An 18,730-nucleotide genomic window follows, 5' to 3' on the forward strand; every position below is an offset into this window, starting at 1 on the left:
GGAGCCGGCAGAGGGGCGCGGACGCCGGGCTCCTGGCTGCAGGCGGGGTTCTGGCGTTGAGCTCCGCCGGCCCGGAGCGCGGACCCAGCCGCAGGGGTGGCGATGAGCACCCAGGGACCCCCGCCCGCCCCCCGCGGACGGCCGGGCTGCTTGCTGGTGCCTGCGCGGGTGAGTGCGGCCCCTCCGCGCCCCTGCACCCCCGGCCCCTTCCTTCTCCTTCGCACCCTTCTCCCTCCACCCCTCCTCCCTCTACGCCCACCTCGCTCCCCGCGACCCTTCCCTGTCTCCGCGGGCGGCTGGTCGGAGGGTGGACGCCGGAGCCTCGGGAAGCAATGGGCACCTGCCCCCGGCCGCTCTGCTCCCTCCAGCCCAGTGTCTTACTGGAAACTTGCAGGCTTTGCTCTTCGAGTGTCTTGCAAGGCTTGGTTTTGAGGTGCCCGGGCTTCCCTAAAGTGCGTGGGAGGTAACGCTTTCCAGAATTTGGAATTTGAGATCGGCCCCACATTCCTTCCCAGGAGCAGCTCCTTTGGGCCCAGGCGGTGGGGCGGACCGGAGCGTCCCCCCTGCAGCCTTCTGGCGCCCAGGCCGGGTCTGAGCTGGCTGGAGCGAGCCTGGCCAGGTGTGGCCTCGGCAGGTGCTGGGGGCTCTTGGCCATCCGGGGAGCCGCTGGGACGCCAACTGGGTAATACGGTTTTCTTTTTTGAAGTCTATTCTAGTTCTTACCCTAAATAACTCCCTCTCCACTTTCTTACTTTTAAATAACTAAACTATTGATTGACAGAAAACAAATGTTGGTTCAAAGAAAAACGAAAAGTTCTTGGAAACCTTCAAGTTGCCACCCACAGCACAGCCCCAAGTTGTGAAAACAGTTTAAGGGAGCACGTGGCCACCCCAGCCCTAGGAAGCTGCCTAGGAGCGCGGCTGTTCATGAAAATGCATTGACAACCACTCCTTTAGGATTCCTTCCCCAGGAGTTCCCAGTCCCCGGAGCCACCAGGAATAGGACAGCAGAGAGACGGTTCAGAAGGCCACAGGTTGAGGGCTGCTACACATTCCTATTGTCATAATAACGATTCTAGACTAGGACAGTGGTTGTAGCTACTGTGTGATGTTAAAAACAATTATAGAGATAGATGCATTTTCATTCAAGTCGTACCTTTCTGGGCTTTTACTACAAAATATGAAAATTAGATTTCATGTAAAATGTGGGTGTTTATTTCTTGACGTACTTTGTAACATGAATAGCCATCCCACTGTTGCCCATGGTAATCAAACCCGAGAAAATATGCGGGGATTACCTGGAAATAAACTGCAGTAAAAACTGCAGGCGCTCTGGAATCACAGCTTTCCGTCTGGTCACTGCCTTCAGCTTTAAAATGATGCCCTCCCATGGTTAGGAATTGTGCGTTTTTCTCGAGACATTCTTGCAGCAAGTCTTGCTTTTAATCATTGTAATTATAGCAGAAGCTTTGAAGAGGATTCATCATACTTCGTAATTGACCCACTTGATGAGTTATTGGCAATAACGTCAACAAATGCAGCAACTGCGCGTGTTCTAGTAAATGTTCTCGTTTGTGCTCAGTGTTAATTAAGGTGCTGAATTTGATGTTTTCCAGTCAAGGGTGGCCTCTGCTCACCTGTTTGCTACACGATGTGATTGGTGCTTTCTTTGTAATAAGGACCTTGATTATTTGAAACAGCCTATCTGAATTGTATTTGAAAGAAACTTTTTTTCAGCGTTGGAAGCCAATTATTACAATAAGTTGGAGCGTTTTAAGACCACGACTCCTAACTTTGCAGTCATAAGTAATTAGGTAGGTGCTGAGCGTACCTTAGACACCTTAGCCTACCTTAGACATTAGACATGGTCATGTTAGCTCAGATTCTTATTTATTTAAAACGAATCTGTTAAGTATCGGTGTTGGCAGGTTTGTCTTGAATGTTCTTAGCATACAATGTCATCCTTACTGAATGGCAGAGACAACTGTACAGAATTATTTTCTTACCATAACTGCATAATATTATTCAACTTGTGTAATTATTTCATCATTTCAGTGAAGAGAACTTGGTGCTTTTAACTGGAAAAAGATGAAAGTCTTTTCTAAATCTTACCTTTCTAGTCATATTTTTTTCTATCTGGAGTCGAAACTGTGCACATTCTTTTTCATGACTCCTTGTCTGAATCATGGAATTTGGCCACGTTTGAAGGTCTCCTGTTCAGTAGCAGAACTGTCTTGTGTCCCCTTTCACGTGCCTGTTCCCGATGTCTTTTCTAAGTTAAGTCAGTTCATGGAGCTCTGTCTCTGACCACACCTGAATTTTGGGGGTAAAATCCCACGGGCAGACAACCCTCAGTACAATGTGCTAAGTGTGTCTTGCTTGTAGCTTCAAAGACTACTATTGGTTGATGTTTACAGCATATTTGCTGCTTTTAAATGACAACACTTCTTCCGTCTGGGGCATGGGAAGAATCCTTGGCATGAGCTAGGAACGTGCCCGTTTATACGATGAGCTCACCCACTGAAAGGGAGAGCACAGTAGGTCATTTTAAAAGTGCATTTGCTGAGGGCACCACTTAATCATCTGTTTACAGATAGGAATTGCTGCATGAGATGAATGAAGCCTCTGACCTCCTGAGAAGGTTACCCATTCCTTCTATGCTTTGGGTATGTTTCTCATCCTTGCTGACTCATCTTTAATTTCAATTGTAGAATTTCTGTTGATGTCTATGACATCATAAGCAAAACTCACGCATTATAAAGCAGGCAATTACCTGATTTTACCAGGAGACATGGAGACATGTTCCCCAATAAATATTTGGATGAGGTTCAATTAAGAAAAGTGTGCCTCCCCCTCCCCCCAATATGGGATGTTAAAATTGCCTTGTTTTCTGAATGGTGTGTGTAGAGCAACATCTTCTTATCTCTGGATATCTTTATGGCTGATGACTGTAGACAAGGCATTTAAGCTTCAGTTTTAATTTAGATCTCCTTCCCAAGATACCCCATGAGGCTCTGAGCGAGTTGGCGGAGGGGCTGGCATTGCAGTTCTCAGTGAGAGAGTTTATGTTTGCACCGCAGGCCCTCTATTTACTAAATGGGTATATTCAGGATAGACTTACTTAGCAGTGTGATTTTCTGGCTTTCCTGTTAGCTCATGTAGCATGTGGCAACAGGCGCACGAGGGACCCCAAAGAGGAGCTGCTCTCAGGTTCTGCTGCACATCCCTAGCTCCTGCAGTGCTGGGCAAGGGGCAGGCACAGGCAGGTGCTTGTGGAAATGGAGAGGGAAGGAGGGAGATCCGGGTTCCAGGGAACTCAGATAACCCCCACCTCGGGAACTGCCATTCTCTCTGGCTCTGGCTTCTCACCTGTGGAATATGTGCTTGGGTTCTGAAGGTCACTTTGCATCTGATTCCAAATCCCTCAGAAACTTGCTCTTTAATTAGATTCTAGAGGTATTTTTGTTGAGTGAGACACAACAAGGAAGGTTAAAAACATGCTTTTGGAGGAAAAATGCACTCAGGAGTTCATGGAAAATGTACCTTGAACTGGTGTGTACTTGTTACTGTTGTCCAGCTGGTTACTGCATGTTGTCATGATTGTAGTTTTGAATAGTCGACTTTGGATTATTTTCAGCTAACACTAGATGTCACTTTCCTCCAGTCCATACTAAAGTTCGATGTAAAACTCAGGAAGCCGAGGTTATCTCTTCTATTTCTGTATTAAATGCTAAGCTCCCCTATGTGGGCATAATCCCTCACCTGAGGACTGACCCCAGCCTCTGGCTCTTCATCCTCTGCCCCTCTAAACAAGAAGGCCCCCAAAGCTCACCCATTTCTGGCTGCCTTCCGGGGATCATGTTGCTTCTTCACCCCATCGACCTGAACCTTCCTGTTTTCCGCCCTTGCACACTTTAATAAATACTATTAACAGTGCTGTGAATATGAGGATGTGATTTTGCAATTAGAATTACATGGTAAAATAGTTTGCTTTTTAAGGAGTCTACATTTTTACATCTTATAAATATTATTATAAACTAACTACATTTTAATTTAGCGAAGACTTTGGATTTAAGAACGTGAATATGCTTCTTATTTAGGGGATAGTGTTCTAAACATTTATAAAATGTAAAGTTATATTTTAGGGCATAAAGTATTAAACTTCAGAGGCTGCTAACTCCTAAACTGCTAAGTTTTAAATCTGTTTTATCTGTCACCCTTTGTAAAGCAACTGCATGTCATTCACTTCTCTTGACTTGAAACCTAGATCACTGCGTGGCCTGTTACTTTGCAACAACCCGCATTACTGTTAATGAAAAAGGTGCCCCTCCACTGTCAAGATTCTGAGTGTCAACTTTGGGAGGCACCAGCATTCACTCGACATTTGGGTGAACATCATTTGATGACAGCATCGAATTGTGTTATTATAAAAACAATCACATAGAACATTAGAATCAAGTGTCCTCAATATCATGTGCTTTTTAGCCTCCATTTTATAAATTTACTTTTCCTCTTGTTTTATTTCCTCTTTATTTTATTTGTTTTATTTATTAGCCTCCATTTTATAAATTTACTTTTCCTCTTGTTTTATTTCCTCTTGTTTTTATTGGCCAGCTCCAGAAGGCAAACTTTCTTCTTGTATCCAGCCAGTGGCAGTGGCCTCTAGGTATGGACTGACCAGGAAATCACTGTGATTACTCCTACCTTCATCAAAATAGTTTAAATGACAAATCCTGTGCAAGAATTACATTCCACTTCTGTAAAGAATGCTTATAGTTGCAGATGTTTTATTGTGTAGTTAATAAATTGTTATAGGTAAGGGCACAGCCACGGGGACACACTCAGATTCCATGGGAGAAGATTTCTGTTGGTTGAGCTGCTGTGTAGAGAATAATCTGCATTTGTGCATTTGTGAAGTGGGATGCAGCTGCCAGTTATTCTGAGCAAAATCATCGCGTGTCCTGGATTTGGCAGCAAATCCCCTCGCTCCGAACAGGGAGGCCCTCGGTAGACCCTGACCCTGACCCTGACCCTGACCCTGACCCTCACCCTCACCCTCACCCTGACCCTGACCCTGACCCTGACCCTCACCCTCACCCTCACCCTCACCCTCACCCTCACCCTGACCCTGACCCTGACCCTAACCCTAACCCTAACCCTCCTTTTAGAATCTGGTGCCCAGGAGGCCAAGGGCCCCGCATCTGCCACTGTCCCCAGCCCTGCCTCAGAGCCTTCCCTGCGCCTGCCCCTGCATCTGCCCTGGCCCCACCCCCTGCCCTTGTGACTATGCCAGCTCCTGCCCCTACCCCTGCCCCATGCCTATCCCTGCCCCTGCACCTACCCCTGCCCTGCCCCCACCCCACTCCTGCCTCTGACCTGCGCCAAACACTCTGCACCTGCCCCTACCCTGTCCATGCCCTGCACCCACCACCCCTCGCCCCTGCCCCTGCCCTACACCTACCCCTGCTCCTGCCACTGCCCTGCACCTACCCCTGCCCCTGCCACTGCCCTGAGCCTACCCCTGCCCCTGCTGGGCATTCTGCGTGCTCCTTTCCAAAACGCCTCTCTGCAGCTCAGGCCGGAACAGGGTTGTATTCTGGCCTTCCCAGGCCAGAGCATAACCACAGGCCCCGCGGGTGCATCCTTCCTCACTTGGGGCCTTCCCACACCTCGGTTGGGCGTGTAGAGCACTGCCTGCCTCGGCCCAGGGCCTTTGCTCAGCTGCCTCTCCCGGAGGCTGCATCTCACCTGGCGCAGCACCTGCCCCCCGACCTACGCCCCTTCCTGCAGGGGACCCGCTCCCCCAGGGCCCCGGTCCACCCGTGGCTGTGAATGGCCCATCTCGGTCGGGCGTCTAGAAGGGAAGTGGGACCTGGGTCCTGTGCTGCTGTGAGCCCGTGGAAGGGGCTGCTTTCAGAAGGACATAGCCTGGGGAACTCGGTTCTGCCCCGCTGCGTGGTGCTGACCCATGAGTCAGTTGAGCCAATAACTATATATCTGAATTAGATGTATGTGTTTCTATGAACAAGAGGGAAAGTTCCGTTTCTGGTTTTTGAACTGAGAATTTATTTTGTATTTATGATCAGTTTATTTGGATTTAAGTAAAATTGTGCTTTCATATTTTTAGAATAGCTATATTTTGATTTTAATTTTTCACATCAGCATAAGTTTAATGGTAAATATAATTTATTCTATTTCTCAGCTGTATCCTGCTCAAGATTATCCATAATGATTTCTCTGCAGATAATTATATTTTGCAAAATGGCTCTATCAGTTTGCCTTTTTACATGATTAAGTTTTCATTATGTACTGAGGAATATGAAAGTACTTCTTATACCTTAAACCTGGGGACATCCAGCACCCGATGAGTTAGATGCAGTGTTTTTAGACACGATGAGTTAGATGCAGTGTTTTTAGACACGATGAGTTAGATGCAGTGTTTTTAGAAACGTGTGCTGACTTGGTCGTAGTTAGCATAGGTCATATGCTCTTGAAAGAAATCCAAGTCTGGTTTTATTCCTAAAACGATCGTGGTCTGTAGCAAGGTAGAGAAAGTCCAGCCTTTGTATTACCTCCTCAGAAACACTGGAGATTTTACAACCTCCGTGCTTGAGGGGGAGCGAGGGATGGGGAACGGTGGTGGGAAGTAGTTCTGCATCTCAGGCCTCCTTGCGAAAGATGGGGGTTTGGTGACGATTAACTGCCATTTGGAGAAGTGCTTTATGATGATGCACCTTACGTACGTGCAGACACAGACACGCAGAATTTAGAGAAGAATGATTGAGCACCTATTAATTGCCACACACTGAGCTGGAAGCTAAAGATAAAAATAGAGTAGAACACCTCTCAGACCAGGCCAGTGGGGCCCTGACTACCTGAGAGGCAAATTCTAGACAAGCAGCCACGACACAGCTTAGGGCAGCTAAAACGTGTTCTCTCTTCTACAGATGAGGTCGTGCAACGTGTGTCTTTAAGGATCTTAGGTGAAGGATCCTTACATTATTTGAGTGGGCCCCTAAATACAAGTCCACATGTCCTTATAAGCGAGAGGAGATGGAGTTTGGAGACTGGCACACGGAAGGCGAGGCTGGTACTGAGACTGAGACGGGAGAGACGCATTCACAGGCCGGGGCACCTGCAGCCACCAGAGCCAGAGGAGGCAGGAAGGAGGCTCCCTGGAGCCTCTGGAGGAATTTGATCCTGGACTTCTGGCTTCCAGAACTGTGAGAAGATAAATGTGCATTGTTTTAATCCACTAAGTTTGAGGAAATGTTGTCATAGCAGCCGTGGGAAGCTAATTGGTCTTTTTAGGTAAATAATACAGCTTTTAGGGAATATCTTCTTAGAAATATGGGGAATTTGCGCCCAGAACCCCTAGAAGTACTTACCTAATTGCTAACCTCTACTAGGTACTAAGAGCTCTTTGGAGGGCTTCATTCCTTTAACACCTCTAGGGTACTGCTGATGCTCCCCACTTACACAGAAGACCATAGAGAAGGCAGGTGAGGGGTGGTCCCCATGGTGGCTGTAGCCCCTGAGGGTCTGATTGGGAGAGAGACGTCTCTATCCCACGTGCAAAGGCTGAGAAATGGCCCCAAACGCATTTCCTTTAAGTGGTCATTTCTTGTGAGACAAAAAGATAACAGGAATTAGGAAATAAGAATCAGGAGGAATATACAACTGTTTTATTGTAATTGAGGTTGTAGTACAAAATGGGAACAGGTTCGTAAGTCGAGTAGATGGCAACGGCTGGTGCAGCCCCTCCCCACACACAGCAGTAAAACGATGTTGAGATCATGCAGAGTACTATGTGATATTCTCCAGATTTGGTGCTTCAAGATGGATTTTTCGTAAACAAAAACTCTGCAGAGATATGACATTAAATTTATTGAAGCTGAACTAGCAGAAGCTTTGTCAATTACCTATACTGTAACTGCTTTAAGAAGAAACCTCTGACATCACCATTATCTAAACTGGTGTGAAGAATTTGAAAGGTATTGAGAACATGAATTTGTAACTAAAATACATTATAATCTAAATAAATCGTATTTTTTAAAAAGTGGTTCATTTGAAATCCAGAGATGAAAAAAATCATGTGGACTTCCAAATTATTTTCTATTTTAGCTTTCTAGATGTAGTGCAGTAAAATGTACTATTTCTTAAGTGTTTTAATATTTTGATGTTAGGAGTTGTAGTATCAAACATGCCTTATGACAGTCAAAATTTTGGGATAGTACAATATCTAAAACAATGATGCTTGGCTAAGAGTTAAGAAATTAGAACCAAACTCTGAAACTGCTAATAACAAAAGATAATAAAGGATAAAAACACACACAGATAAGACCACTCTCTGTGTATAAAAATATTTGTTCTTTGTAGCAACAAAAATGAAGTAGAACAAATCATAATATGCTTTGTAATGTATAACCCTTATATAAGATTTAGTTATATCAAAAAATTAATTTCTATGTTAATAATACTGTAAATTTAGTAATCGAATAAAGAGGAAAAGCTAGTAGCTGAAAAAAAGGAGGTAAACTGAAAGCTTTCCTATCAGAATAAGATACAAACCCACTAGGAAACAGCTGCATATGTGAATTACGAGCTTTGTAAGTGTTGGGATGTAAACATTCTCCTATGTAACTCCTCTTTATTCAGTTGAGGAGAGGAGCAGCACAGATCTATGAAAATGCTATGAGCTTTATGTATCGCAATTATTTTCTTCCAAAGCTTTATCAAATTTTGTCGTGACCTACAGATTCTTTTGTTTTTATCAGAGTGGAATCGGAATGCTTTTAGATTTGTAATTTCCATGTTGGCAGGAGGAAGGGAGAATGGGATGGGGAGGGGTCCGCACACACAGGCCTGGAGTCAGAGGGAGGTCCAGGGTTCACCTGCACTAGGGTCACCTGGTGCAGGGCACTGCCTGGGGGTGTGGTGTTACCACAGTGGGCTGTGCAAAGTCTCAGGGGGCTTTTGCTTTACTGGCCTCGGGCCGAATGGAGAAAGTGAACGGAGCAGGCCAGGGTCACAGAATTGCATCCTGCAGGCCCTGCCTTGCTGACCCAGGGCTGGAGTTTGGGTTTGGGGTGCCGCTGTGCAGCTGGAGGGAACCTTCAGGGATACGATTCAAATCTGTCACCTTCTTTGGAGTAAATATATTTCCTGTATTCCTTTGACGTTTGTATGAATAGTGGCATAGTATCCGTACTGAAAGTGCATATGAGATGGAAAAGTACAAGGAAGGAAAGTTCCTGTGACCTGGTCTATACCTGACTAGCAGCTCATGGATTTCCTTCCAGCTTTTTCTGGTGTTTATTCTGTAAATCAAACTCATCCTCAAGATAGAATCTTCTATCTTGCTTTCAGAATTCTCATTATAAAATGATAATTTTCATAATTTGCTAAGAAATATCCATCAATTACCGTCAACCCCCTGCTTAAGGTTCTTCTGTATCACTGGAGAGGCTTTGGGCAGGTGTTCCCATAGGAGGAGCCTCTGTTAATGACACGCTCCTTTGGTCCTTTGCTCTTCTGTCTGGAAAGCAGCACCCGTCCTTGCTCCGCTGGCTCAGGCGTCTGTGACTAGGGTGACAGCATTGCTTGGGAATCCCAGCTGATAGCTAGGCCTGTCCCCTGGTAGAGTCCCACAGCGGGGAATGCTGGGCTTCTGGGCCCCGCAGTTCTCCTGGGAGCTCAGGCTGCCTGCTCTCCCCTGCTCTCCTTTCTTGGGAATGCTTCAGTGCACGGGGCTTTTCAGGGTAGGGTCATGTGTGCCTTATTTTCTCGTTGGTGAGATTGGATTCCTGTTGTCTCCCAGGTGAGTCCTGGAACTCAGGGTTCAGCTGGATGCAGACAGAGGACTCTGGCCTCATGGAGGAGCTGGGAGCACGGAGAGCTCTGAGGGTTCCTGGGCCTGGCTGTGGGTTCTGAAGGGGGCTGCTCCTACTGCCTGCTCATGGTCCGGGAACCGCTCACCTGCCTGCCTGCTCCCGGCCACTCCAGGGCACAGCCCTCGGTTTGCCTGTTCCCGTCACTTCCCGCCTGGATGGGCAGCTCCCACGAATGCTGCCAGCTACTGTAGATAGTGCTGATCACAATAATTTGTGATTTCTGATTTTATCGCCATTTTCTGTTGATATAAATCTTTAGCTCACTGATATTGCCAGAGTTTCTAGTAAATGAGAAATGATCATGGTAAATAAAGCCAACTTTATTTTGTTTTATATGTTAAGCTGTCACCCCTGGGAGGCTGTTGGTTTGAAAGTACGATTAGATTTCATTTTATTTTTCATTTTTGAGGTGGTGTCTTGCTCTTTTGCCCAGGCTGGAGTGCAGTGGCATGATATTGGCTCACTGCAACCTCTGCCTCTGGGGTTCAAGCGATTTCCGGCTAACTTTTTTTTTTGTATTTTAGTAGAGCTGGGGTTTCACCATGTTGGCCAGGCTCCCAAAGTGCTAGGATTACAGGCGTGAGCCACTGCACCCGTGGAGATGAACCATGTCTGTGAACTTTTCTATCACGTAGCGTCTGCGTTAGTACCGCGCTGGGAGTTAACACACCACTGTGTGCCCAGGAAATGTTACATTTTCATTGTCTTTCTCAGAATGGTAGGATTAGCCAGTTGAATTTCTCAATTATTGGGTTTCCTGCAGTGTCTTTTAATTGAGCATTTTATTCTTTTTCTTAATTTTTAGGCTTATGTTGTGTGTGTTGTTTTGTTTCCTGAGATCTCTTCTGTCATTTTGAGTTCATTTTGTCCCCTATTCTGAAATGTGAGTACATTCCCAGTGAGTGGGTCTAAGAGAGTGACAGCCTGTTTGGCTCTGTGCTGAACCGATCATGGCAGCGGAGCTTGCTCAGAGAAAGGAAGTGCTTTTAGCCAGCCTGGGTTTGTAGAAAACACACACTTCCATGTGAAGCTGCTGAGGGTAATTTATTTTTTAGAACAGCAGTACTTCTTCCCAGATGAGCAGATGGAAAAATCACATTTCACAATTTCCATTGAGAAGGATGGAGTTGTACCATTCAACTTAGACCTCCTTGGTTCTTCCGTGAAATGTGGAAATACTGGTAACTTAAGATACATTTCTTATTTTAGTTTTAGTTTTTTGGCTGGAGTGCAGTGGCATGATCGTAGCTCACTGCAGCCCTGAGCTCCCCAAACACCCCAGCTCAAGCAGTGCCCCTGCCCAGCCTCCCAAGTAGCTGGAACCACAGGCACATGCCACTACCCCTGGCTAACGTTTTAACTTTTTGTACAGATGGGGTCTCACTATGTTGCCCAGGCTGATCTTGAACTCCTGGTCTTAAGCGACCCTCCTGCCTTGGCCTCCCAAAGGGCTGAGATTTTAGGTATGAGCCATCACGCCCACCCCCAAGACAAGTTTCTTACCATGCAAGAAAGCATGAGTTTCGTGGTGATGGGTCTGGACCCGGATCTGCCTTGTGCCTTCTCTTTAATCACATCCCTCTCAGCTTCTTCATTTGTGTCCTTCGCTGTATCCAGCTACTGGAGTAGCTGCGTTATTTGAAACCATACTAGTCTCTGCAATGCAGAAAAATAATTAGATGAAGTAAGAAATTTATCCATGGTACAAATAGAATCAACGTATTTCTTGATTATGCCTGTCTTTGAATAAGTAGGTTATGCTGAGTTTTCACTGTATCTTTGAATTAAATAGAAAAAATAATAAATCAAATATACTTTATTCAACCTCATGATGTTAAGTAATGAAGCCAAATAAAGAAAATTACAAATACCTTTGTAAAGGAGATGTGGTGAGCTGTGTCCTGGCTTTTAATGTGACTGAGGAGAGGCACATACATCGAAAAAACGAGACAAAACAAACAGTTCATTAAAACAGAAGATAAGTGTCATCCCTTCAGTCAGAGAATGAGTGTGCCCATTCAGCAAGACAAAATGTGCTAATCCCACGTTCACAGATCCCTCCACTAGTGGGGGATTTGGAGGTACTGCAAATAGTTCAAACCAAAAAAGGTGAATATGGATGATTTTTGGCGTGGTAACAGGATTTCTCATGCTGCTCCTGTATTCTAACGCTGGTTTGAGTGCCTGCTTTGTGTGATACTATTCAAAAACTAACTGCAGTTTTCTTAATTTATCCTTCATTAATCATCTGACTATGGTTTGAACTTTTTTTTAAAAAAAAACTTCATTATTTGAAAATGATTAACATTAACATTAACATAATGAATTTAAAACCTATTTTTCCAGCAGCATCACAAAATAAGCACTTTTGAAAATGAAAAGATGCTATGTAAAATTGAAATGGAATGACCCCAAAAATTCAAAATTGCATTAAATAGACAGAAAAATGTGCTTCAAACAGATAAGAAAGGCAGCATGCTCAAAAAAGTTAACTCTTTATATGATATACAATTATCTAAACATTAGTTCTTCTGGGAAAAGTATTAGGAAGGTGAGCAAGTCCGTTTTCATGCTTTGCACACCTTTACGTAGTAAATGAGGTGACCAGGGTTACCATCTATATTTGGTATATGTGTACACAAAATAATAATGTTACTTATTGCAATACAGTATGCCTTGGGACCAACTCCTAATATTTACACCTTTAACAATAGAAATATATTTAATATGCCAGTTTTTAACTTTACTAAAATTTGAGCCTTGATTTTTTCTTTTCCACAGTTTTTGACGGGCTGAAATAGTGCCTGGCACATACTAGCTCCCTGGTAAAAATTGGCTAACGAGCTGGGCCCAGCTCCTCCCGGCTGCTCCCACTTAGTCCCTGCTTCTTCCGTCCTGTGAGTGTCGGACCCCTCCCTACCATGGCCTTGCTGCTTCTCTCGCCCCCATGCATGCCCAGGGTCCCTTGCAGAACCTGCTGCGCAGCGAGTCCTGCCCTGGCGTCTGCTCTTGTGGGGCCTGGACCAGAACCCACCTCATCCCACCTCCCTTCTCTGTGCCACATTTGTGGGGCCTGGACCAGAACCCACCTTGTCCCACTTCCCCTCTCTGTGCCACATTTGTGGGGCCTGGACCAGAACCCACCTTGTCCCACCTCACTTCTCTGTGCCACATTCTGTGTGGGGTCTTCAGTTACTTCAGGGTCATCAGAACTAGTTTTGATATTTTTAAAATGTTTGTTGTTACACTTATAATAACTTCTTTTGGGTATTTATATTTATTAAGAGTACTTATTTTACATTTTTTTTACTTAAAAATTTAAATATCTGCAATCTTTGCCTTATTCTGCAATTTGTTACTTTTGTCTTTTTTAACCTTGGGGGAAATTGCTTATTGTGTTTTGGATAATTTCTCATTGTGTTCATTTGAACTCTGATGGTGAGAATTCTTTAAGGAACATGTTCCTTTCATCTTTATCTGTAAGATTTTTGAGATTTGTAAAGGCTTTTATAATGCATAATTCATAAGAGAACAATAATTCTGACTATAAGGAAATTTTTCAAAATCATGTAGGACAAAACGAAATGTAGATAAGTTGTAAAATGAATGCAAAACAATGAAATAGAAAATTATTTCCAAAACAAATAGTTGAATGGCTATATTTTTAATGTTAAAAGCTTCTGAAATGAGAAACTTAAAAGTCCAAAAGAAAATTGACAAAGGATATAAATTTACCTTAAAACAGAATTGTCACTAGTCAAAAATATATATGGGAAAATGTGCACCCTGTTCAGGCAGAACAGGGACGGGAGTACAGACTCTCTGTGTTTCTTTTATTTTTTAGCAACTTGTACTCTTTTTCTTTTTTTCTGTTGACCTATTGTAATGGGTAAAACCACAAATATGCTATTTAGTAGACATGGGAAGAATGGCCACCTTGCCTTATTTCCTATTTTAAAGGGAAAACATTCAGCGTTCATCATTAAGTAAAATGTCACTGTATGTGCTTTAGAGACGCCTTTTTTGGTTTGATGAAGTTCCCTTCTCTTAGTTTAATGAAATTTTTATTGGGAGTAGATGTTCAATATGGTGAAACTTGTTTCTCATCTATTGTGGTAATAGTGTTTTATTTTAGTCTGTTTTATGGTAAATTACACATTGATTCTGTAATTTGAAATAACCTTACATTCTAGAGATAAATCCTCTTTGGTCACAGCGTATCATCTTTTTATGTATTACTAGATTCAATTGCTGTATTTCATCTGTGGACATTTGCTTCTACGTTCACGTTGGATATTGGTTTGTTTCTGTTCATGTTGTGCCTTTGCCTGTTTTGGCATCAGGGTATTGGTGTAATCCTGGCCTGTCAATACGAATTAGAAAGTGTCTTTTTGTGCCAGGCACAGTGGCTCACGCTTGTAATCCCAGCACTTTGGGAGGCCAAAGCAGATGGATCACCTGAGGTCAGGAGATTGAGACCAGCCTGGCCAACATGGTGAAACCCTATCTCTACTAAAAATACAAAAATTAGCCATGCATAGTGACAGGCACCTGTAATCACAATTACTCAGGAGAGGCAGGAGAATTGCTGGAACCCAGGAGATGGAGGTTGCAGTGAGCCGAGATTGTGCCACTGCAATCCAGCTTGGGCAACAGAGTGAGAGTCTGTCTCAAAATTAAAAAAAAAAAAAAAAAAAAAAAAAAGAAAGTGTCTTCTTATAGTTCCACAGATATCCTGTAGTATTTGCATTATTTCTTTGGTAAAATTCATGCAGAATGCATTTGAGCCTGGAATTTTATTTTGAGGGTTTTTTAAACGATAAATGCAGCTTCTATGATAATGGGTTATTTACATTATTCATTCTTGAATGAATTTTGATAGTTTTTTCTTTCAGGAACTTTGTCCTTTTTAAGTAATGAAATCCATTGATAAAAAGTTGTTTGCAATATTTCTTATGTGTTTAAAGTCTATGGGTTCTGTGGTGATGCCCCCCTTTTCCATTTGTAATACTGTTAATTTAGGTCTTTTCTGTTTTTTAAAAATAAATCATTCTCCCTACTTAATTATCAATTTTAGTGTTCTTTTCAAAGGATACGTTTTAAATCTCATTTTTTAAATTTTGGTTTTGAAGTTCATTGATTTTTGTGCTTATTATTTTCTCAGTGCTTGCTTTTGGACTTATTTTGGTTGTGTTTTTCCTGATTCTTAAGGTGCAGTCTTATGTTTCTGATCTGGGGTATTTCTTGCCTTCTGTTGCCAGTGTTTACCACCATGTATTACCTATGGAGTGGTGCTTTAACCCCTTCCCATAAGTTCTTATGTCTTCTTTTTAGAAGTGTCTGTTCATATCCTTTACCCATTTTTTAATGGGATTATTTCTTTTTTGATTATTGATCTTTTTTGATTATTGAAGTTACTTAGGGATTCTGGTATTAGATATTTGCTAGATGCATAGTTTAAAATATTTCCTTTCATTCTGTATGTTGTCTTTTTACTCTGTTGATAGGTTTATTTTGCTGTGCAGAAACTCTTTATTTTAATTTGATCCTACTTGTCAGTGTTTGGTTTGTTCCAATTGCTTTTGGAGTCTTTGTCATGAAGTCTTTGCCAGTTCCTATGTCCAGAATGTCTTAGGTTTCCTTCTAGAGTTTTTATAGTTTTAGGTTTTACATCTAAGTCTTTAATGCATTTGAGTTGATTTTAGTGAATGGTGAAAGGAAGGGTCCAGTTTCAATCTTCTCCATATGGCAAGTCAGTTATCACCAGCTCCATTTATTGAATTGGGGGTCCTTCCTACATTGATGGTTTTTGTTGACTTTGTTGAAGATTAGATGATTTTAGGTATGTGGCTTTATTTCTGGGCTCGCTACTCTGTTCCATTGGCCTGTGTCTGTTTTTGTAACGATACCATGCTGTTTTGATCACTGTAGCTTTGTAGTATAGCTTTGTAGTATAGCTTGAAGTTGGGTAATGTTGTGCCTCCAGCTGTATTCCTTTTGCTGAAGATTGCCTTGGCTATTCAAGCTCTTTTTTTGTCCCGTATGAATTTTATAATAGTTTTTTTAAATTCTCTGAAGAATATATTTGGTTGTTTGAAAGAAATAGCATTGAATCTGTAAATTACTTTGGACACTATGGCCATTTCAACACTATTGATTCTTCTTATCCATGAGCATGGAATGTTTTTCTGTTTGTTTGTGTCATCTCTGATTTCTTTCAACAGTGTTATCTAGTTCTTGTTATCTTGTTACCTAGTTCTTGTTATGGAGATATTTCACCTCCCTGCTTGTCTGTGCTCCTAGGTATTTTATTTTTGGGTGTGATTATGGTGAACAGGATTGCATGCTTGATTTGGCACTTGCCTTGGAAGTTATTGGTGTTTAGAAATGCTACTGAGTTTTGTATGTTCATTTTATATCCTGAAACTTTGCTGAAGTTGTTTATCAGATCTGAGAGCTTTTGGTCAGAGACTATGAGGTTTTCTAGGTGTAGAATAATATTGTCTGCAAACAGAGATAATTCGGCTTTCGCTCTTCCTAGTTGTATGCCTTTTAATTCTGTCTCTTGCCTAATTGCTCTGGCTAGGAATTTCCAATACTATGTTGAATAGGAGTGGTGAGAGTGGGCATCCCTGTCTGCTTCTGGTTCTCCAGGGGAATGCTTCCAGATTTTGTCCATTCAGTATGATATTGACTGTGTATTTGTCATAGATGGCTCTTACTATTTTGAGGAATATACCTTCATTACCTAGTTTGTGGAGGGTTTTTAACATGAAGGGATGTTGAATTTTATCAAAAGCCTTTTCTGCATATGTTGAGATGATCATGTGGTTTTGGTTTTTAGTTACGTTTATGTGATGAATTACATTTTTTTGTTTTGTATTGTTGAACCAACCTTTCATCCCAGGGATAAAGCCTACCTAATTGTGTGGATAAGCTTTTTGATATGCTGCTGGATTCAGTTTCTTAATATTTGGTTGAGGATTTTTGCATCTATATTCATCAAGGATATTGGCCTGAAGTTTCCTTTTTTTGGTTATGTCTCTGCCAGGTTTTGGTACTGGAATGATGCTGGCTTCCTAGAATGAGTTGTGGAGGAATCCTTCCCCTTCAGTATTTTGGAATAGTTTCATTAGGAATGATACCAGCTTTTCTTGACTTGTCTGTGATTTTGGTTGTGAATCTTTCTGGTCCTGGGGTTTTTCTGTTTGATAGGCTTTTTTTTTTTTTTTTTTTTAAATCACTAATTTAGTTTTGGAACTTGTTATGTTACTGGTCTGTTCAGCATTTGAATTTCTTACTAGTTCTGCCTTAGAAAGTTGTATGTTTTTAGGAATTCATTCGTTTCTTTTAGGTTTCTTAGTTTGTGTGCATAGAGGTGTTCATAATAGTTTCTTTTTTGTATTTCTGTGGGGTCAGTGGTAATGTCTTTTTTGTCATTTCTGATTGTTTTTATTTAGATCTTTTCTCTTTTTTTTATTAGGCTGGCTAGCAGTATATCCATCTTATTTATTTTTTTAAATAACAAAATTCTGGTTTTGCTAATCTTTTGTATGTTTTTTCATGTGTGTTTCCGTTGCAGCTCAACTCTAATTTTCTTTATTTATTTTCTTCTGCTAGCTTCTGTTCGTTTGCTCCTTTCTTTTTCTTATTCCTTAGGATGATGTTAGGTTGTTAATTGGAGGTCTTTTAAACTTTTGATATGGGGTTCAGCACTGTAAACTTTCATCTTAACACTTCTTTAGGTGTGTTCCAGAGATTCTGATATGTTGTATCTTTGTTCTCATTAGTTTCAAATAATTTTTTGATTTCAAGAATGTGGTTGATATTCTTTTTAAATTTACTGAGAATTGTTTTATGGTCTATTGTGTGGTTGATTTTAGAGTTTCTAACATGTACAGGTGAGAATAATGTATATTCTGTTGTTTTGGGGTGTAGAGCTCTGGAGATATCTATTAGGTCCATTTGGTCAAATATTGAGTTCTGGTCCCAAATGTCTTTCTAGTTTTCTGTCTCCATGCTCTTCCTAATACTACCAGTGTGGTGTTAAAGTCTCCCACCCTTACCGTATCTAAGTATCCTCATAGGTTTCTAAGTATGTGTTTTATGAATCTGGGTGCTCCTGTGTTGAGTCCATACACATTTAGCATTATCAGGTCTCCTTGTTGTGAACCCTTTAACGTTATGTGAGGTCCTTCTTTGTCTTCTTTGATGGTCATTGGTTTAAATTCTATTTTGTCCGAAATTAGAGTAGTAACTCCTGCTTTTTTTCTTTACACATCTAACAAGCAAACAGAAAAAAAAAGCAGGAGTTACAGATGATGTGTTATTATATACATCTTTCCCTTGACACTAGTGATATGGTTTGGATCTGTGTCCCCACCCAAATCTCATGTTGAATCATCATCATACTATTGTAGGTGGAGCCTGGTGGTAAGTGATTGGATTGTGGGGGTGGATTTCTCATGGATGATTTAGCACCATCCCCTTGGTACTGTTCTCCTGATAGTGAGGGAGTTCTCATGAGATCTGGTTGTGTAAAAGTGTGTGGCACCCCCACCCCTTTGCTCCTGCTCCCACCGTATATCACCTCTTGCTCCCGCATTGTCTTCTACCGTGATTGGAAGCTCCATGAGGCCTCCCCAGAAGCAGAAGCCGCTGTGCTTCCTGTATAGCCTGCAGAACGGTGAGCCAATTAAACCTCTTTTCTTTATAAATTACTCAGTCTCAGGTATTTCTTTATGGCAATGTGAGAACAGCCTAATACAAGTATCTACTACTATGTGACAGTATACCATTTTAGTGTCTTGTAACATTTACATATATTTCTTACCTCT

At 42.1% G+C, this 18,730-nt stretch overlaps 1 protein-coding gene across 7 annotated transcripts in view; it reads left to right on the forward strand.

Moving 5' to 3' along the window:
• The window catches only part of SNTG2 (syntrophin gamma 2), a 414,561-nt gene that overhangs the window by 30,453 nt on the left and 365,378 nt on the right, over positions 1 to 18,730 (forward strand). Inside the window, exon 1 of one of the 7 annotated variants that reach the window (XM_017860343.1) lies at positions 1 to 168. The exons of the other annotated variants lie outside the window; for them this stretch is intronic. Within the exon in view, the coding sequence (XP_017715832.1) occupies positions 103 to 168 (66 nt within the window). The 5' untranslated portion in view covers positions 1 to 102. The remainder of the gene's footprint in view (positions 169 to 18,730) is intronic. 7 annotated transcript variants of the gene reach the window in all.

Source organism: Rhinopithecus bieti, unplaced genomic scaffold (genome assembly GCF_001698545.2).
Source record: "Rhinopithecus bieti isolate Rb0 unplaced genomic scaffold, ASM169854v2 scaffold_51905, whole genome shotgun sequence".
Classification (NCBI taxonomy): domain Eukaryota; kingdom Metazoa; phylum Chordata; class Mammalia; order Primates; family Cercopithecidae; genus Rhinopithecus; species Rhinopithecus bieti.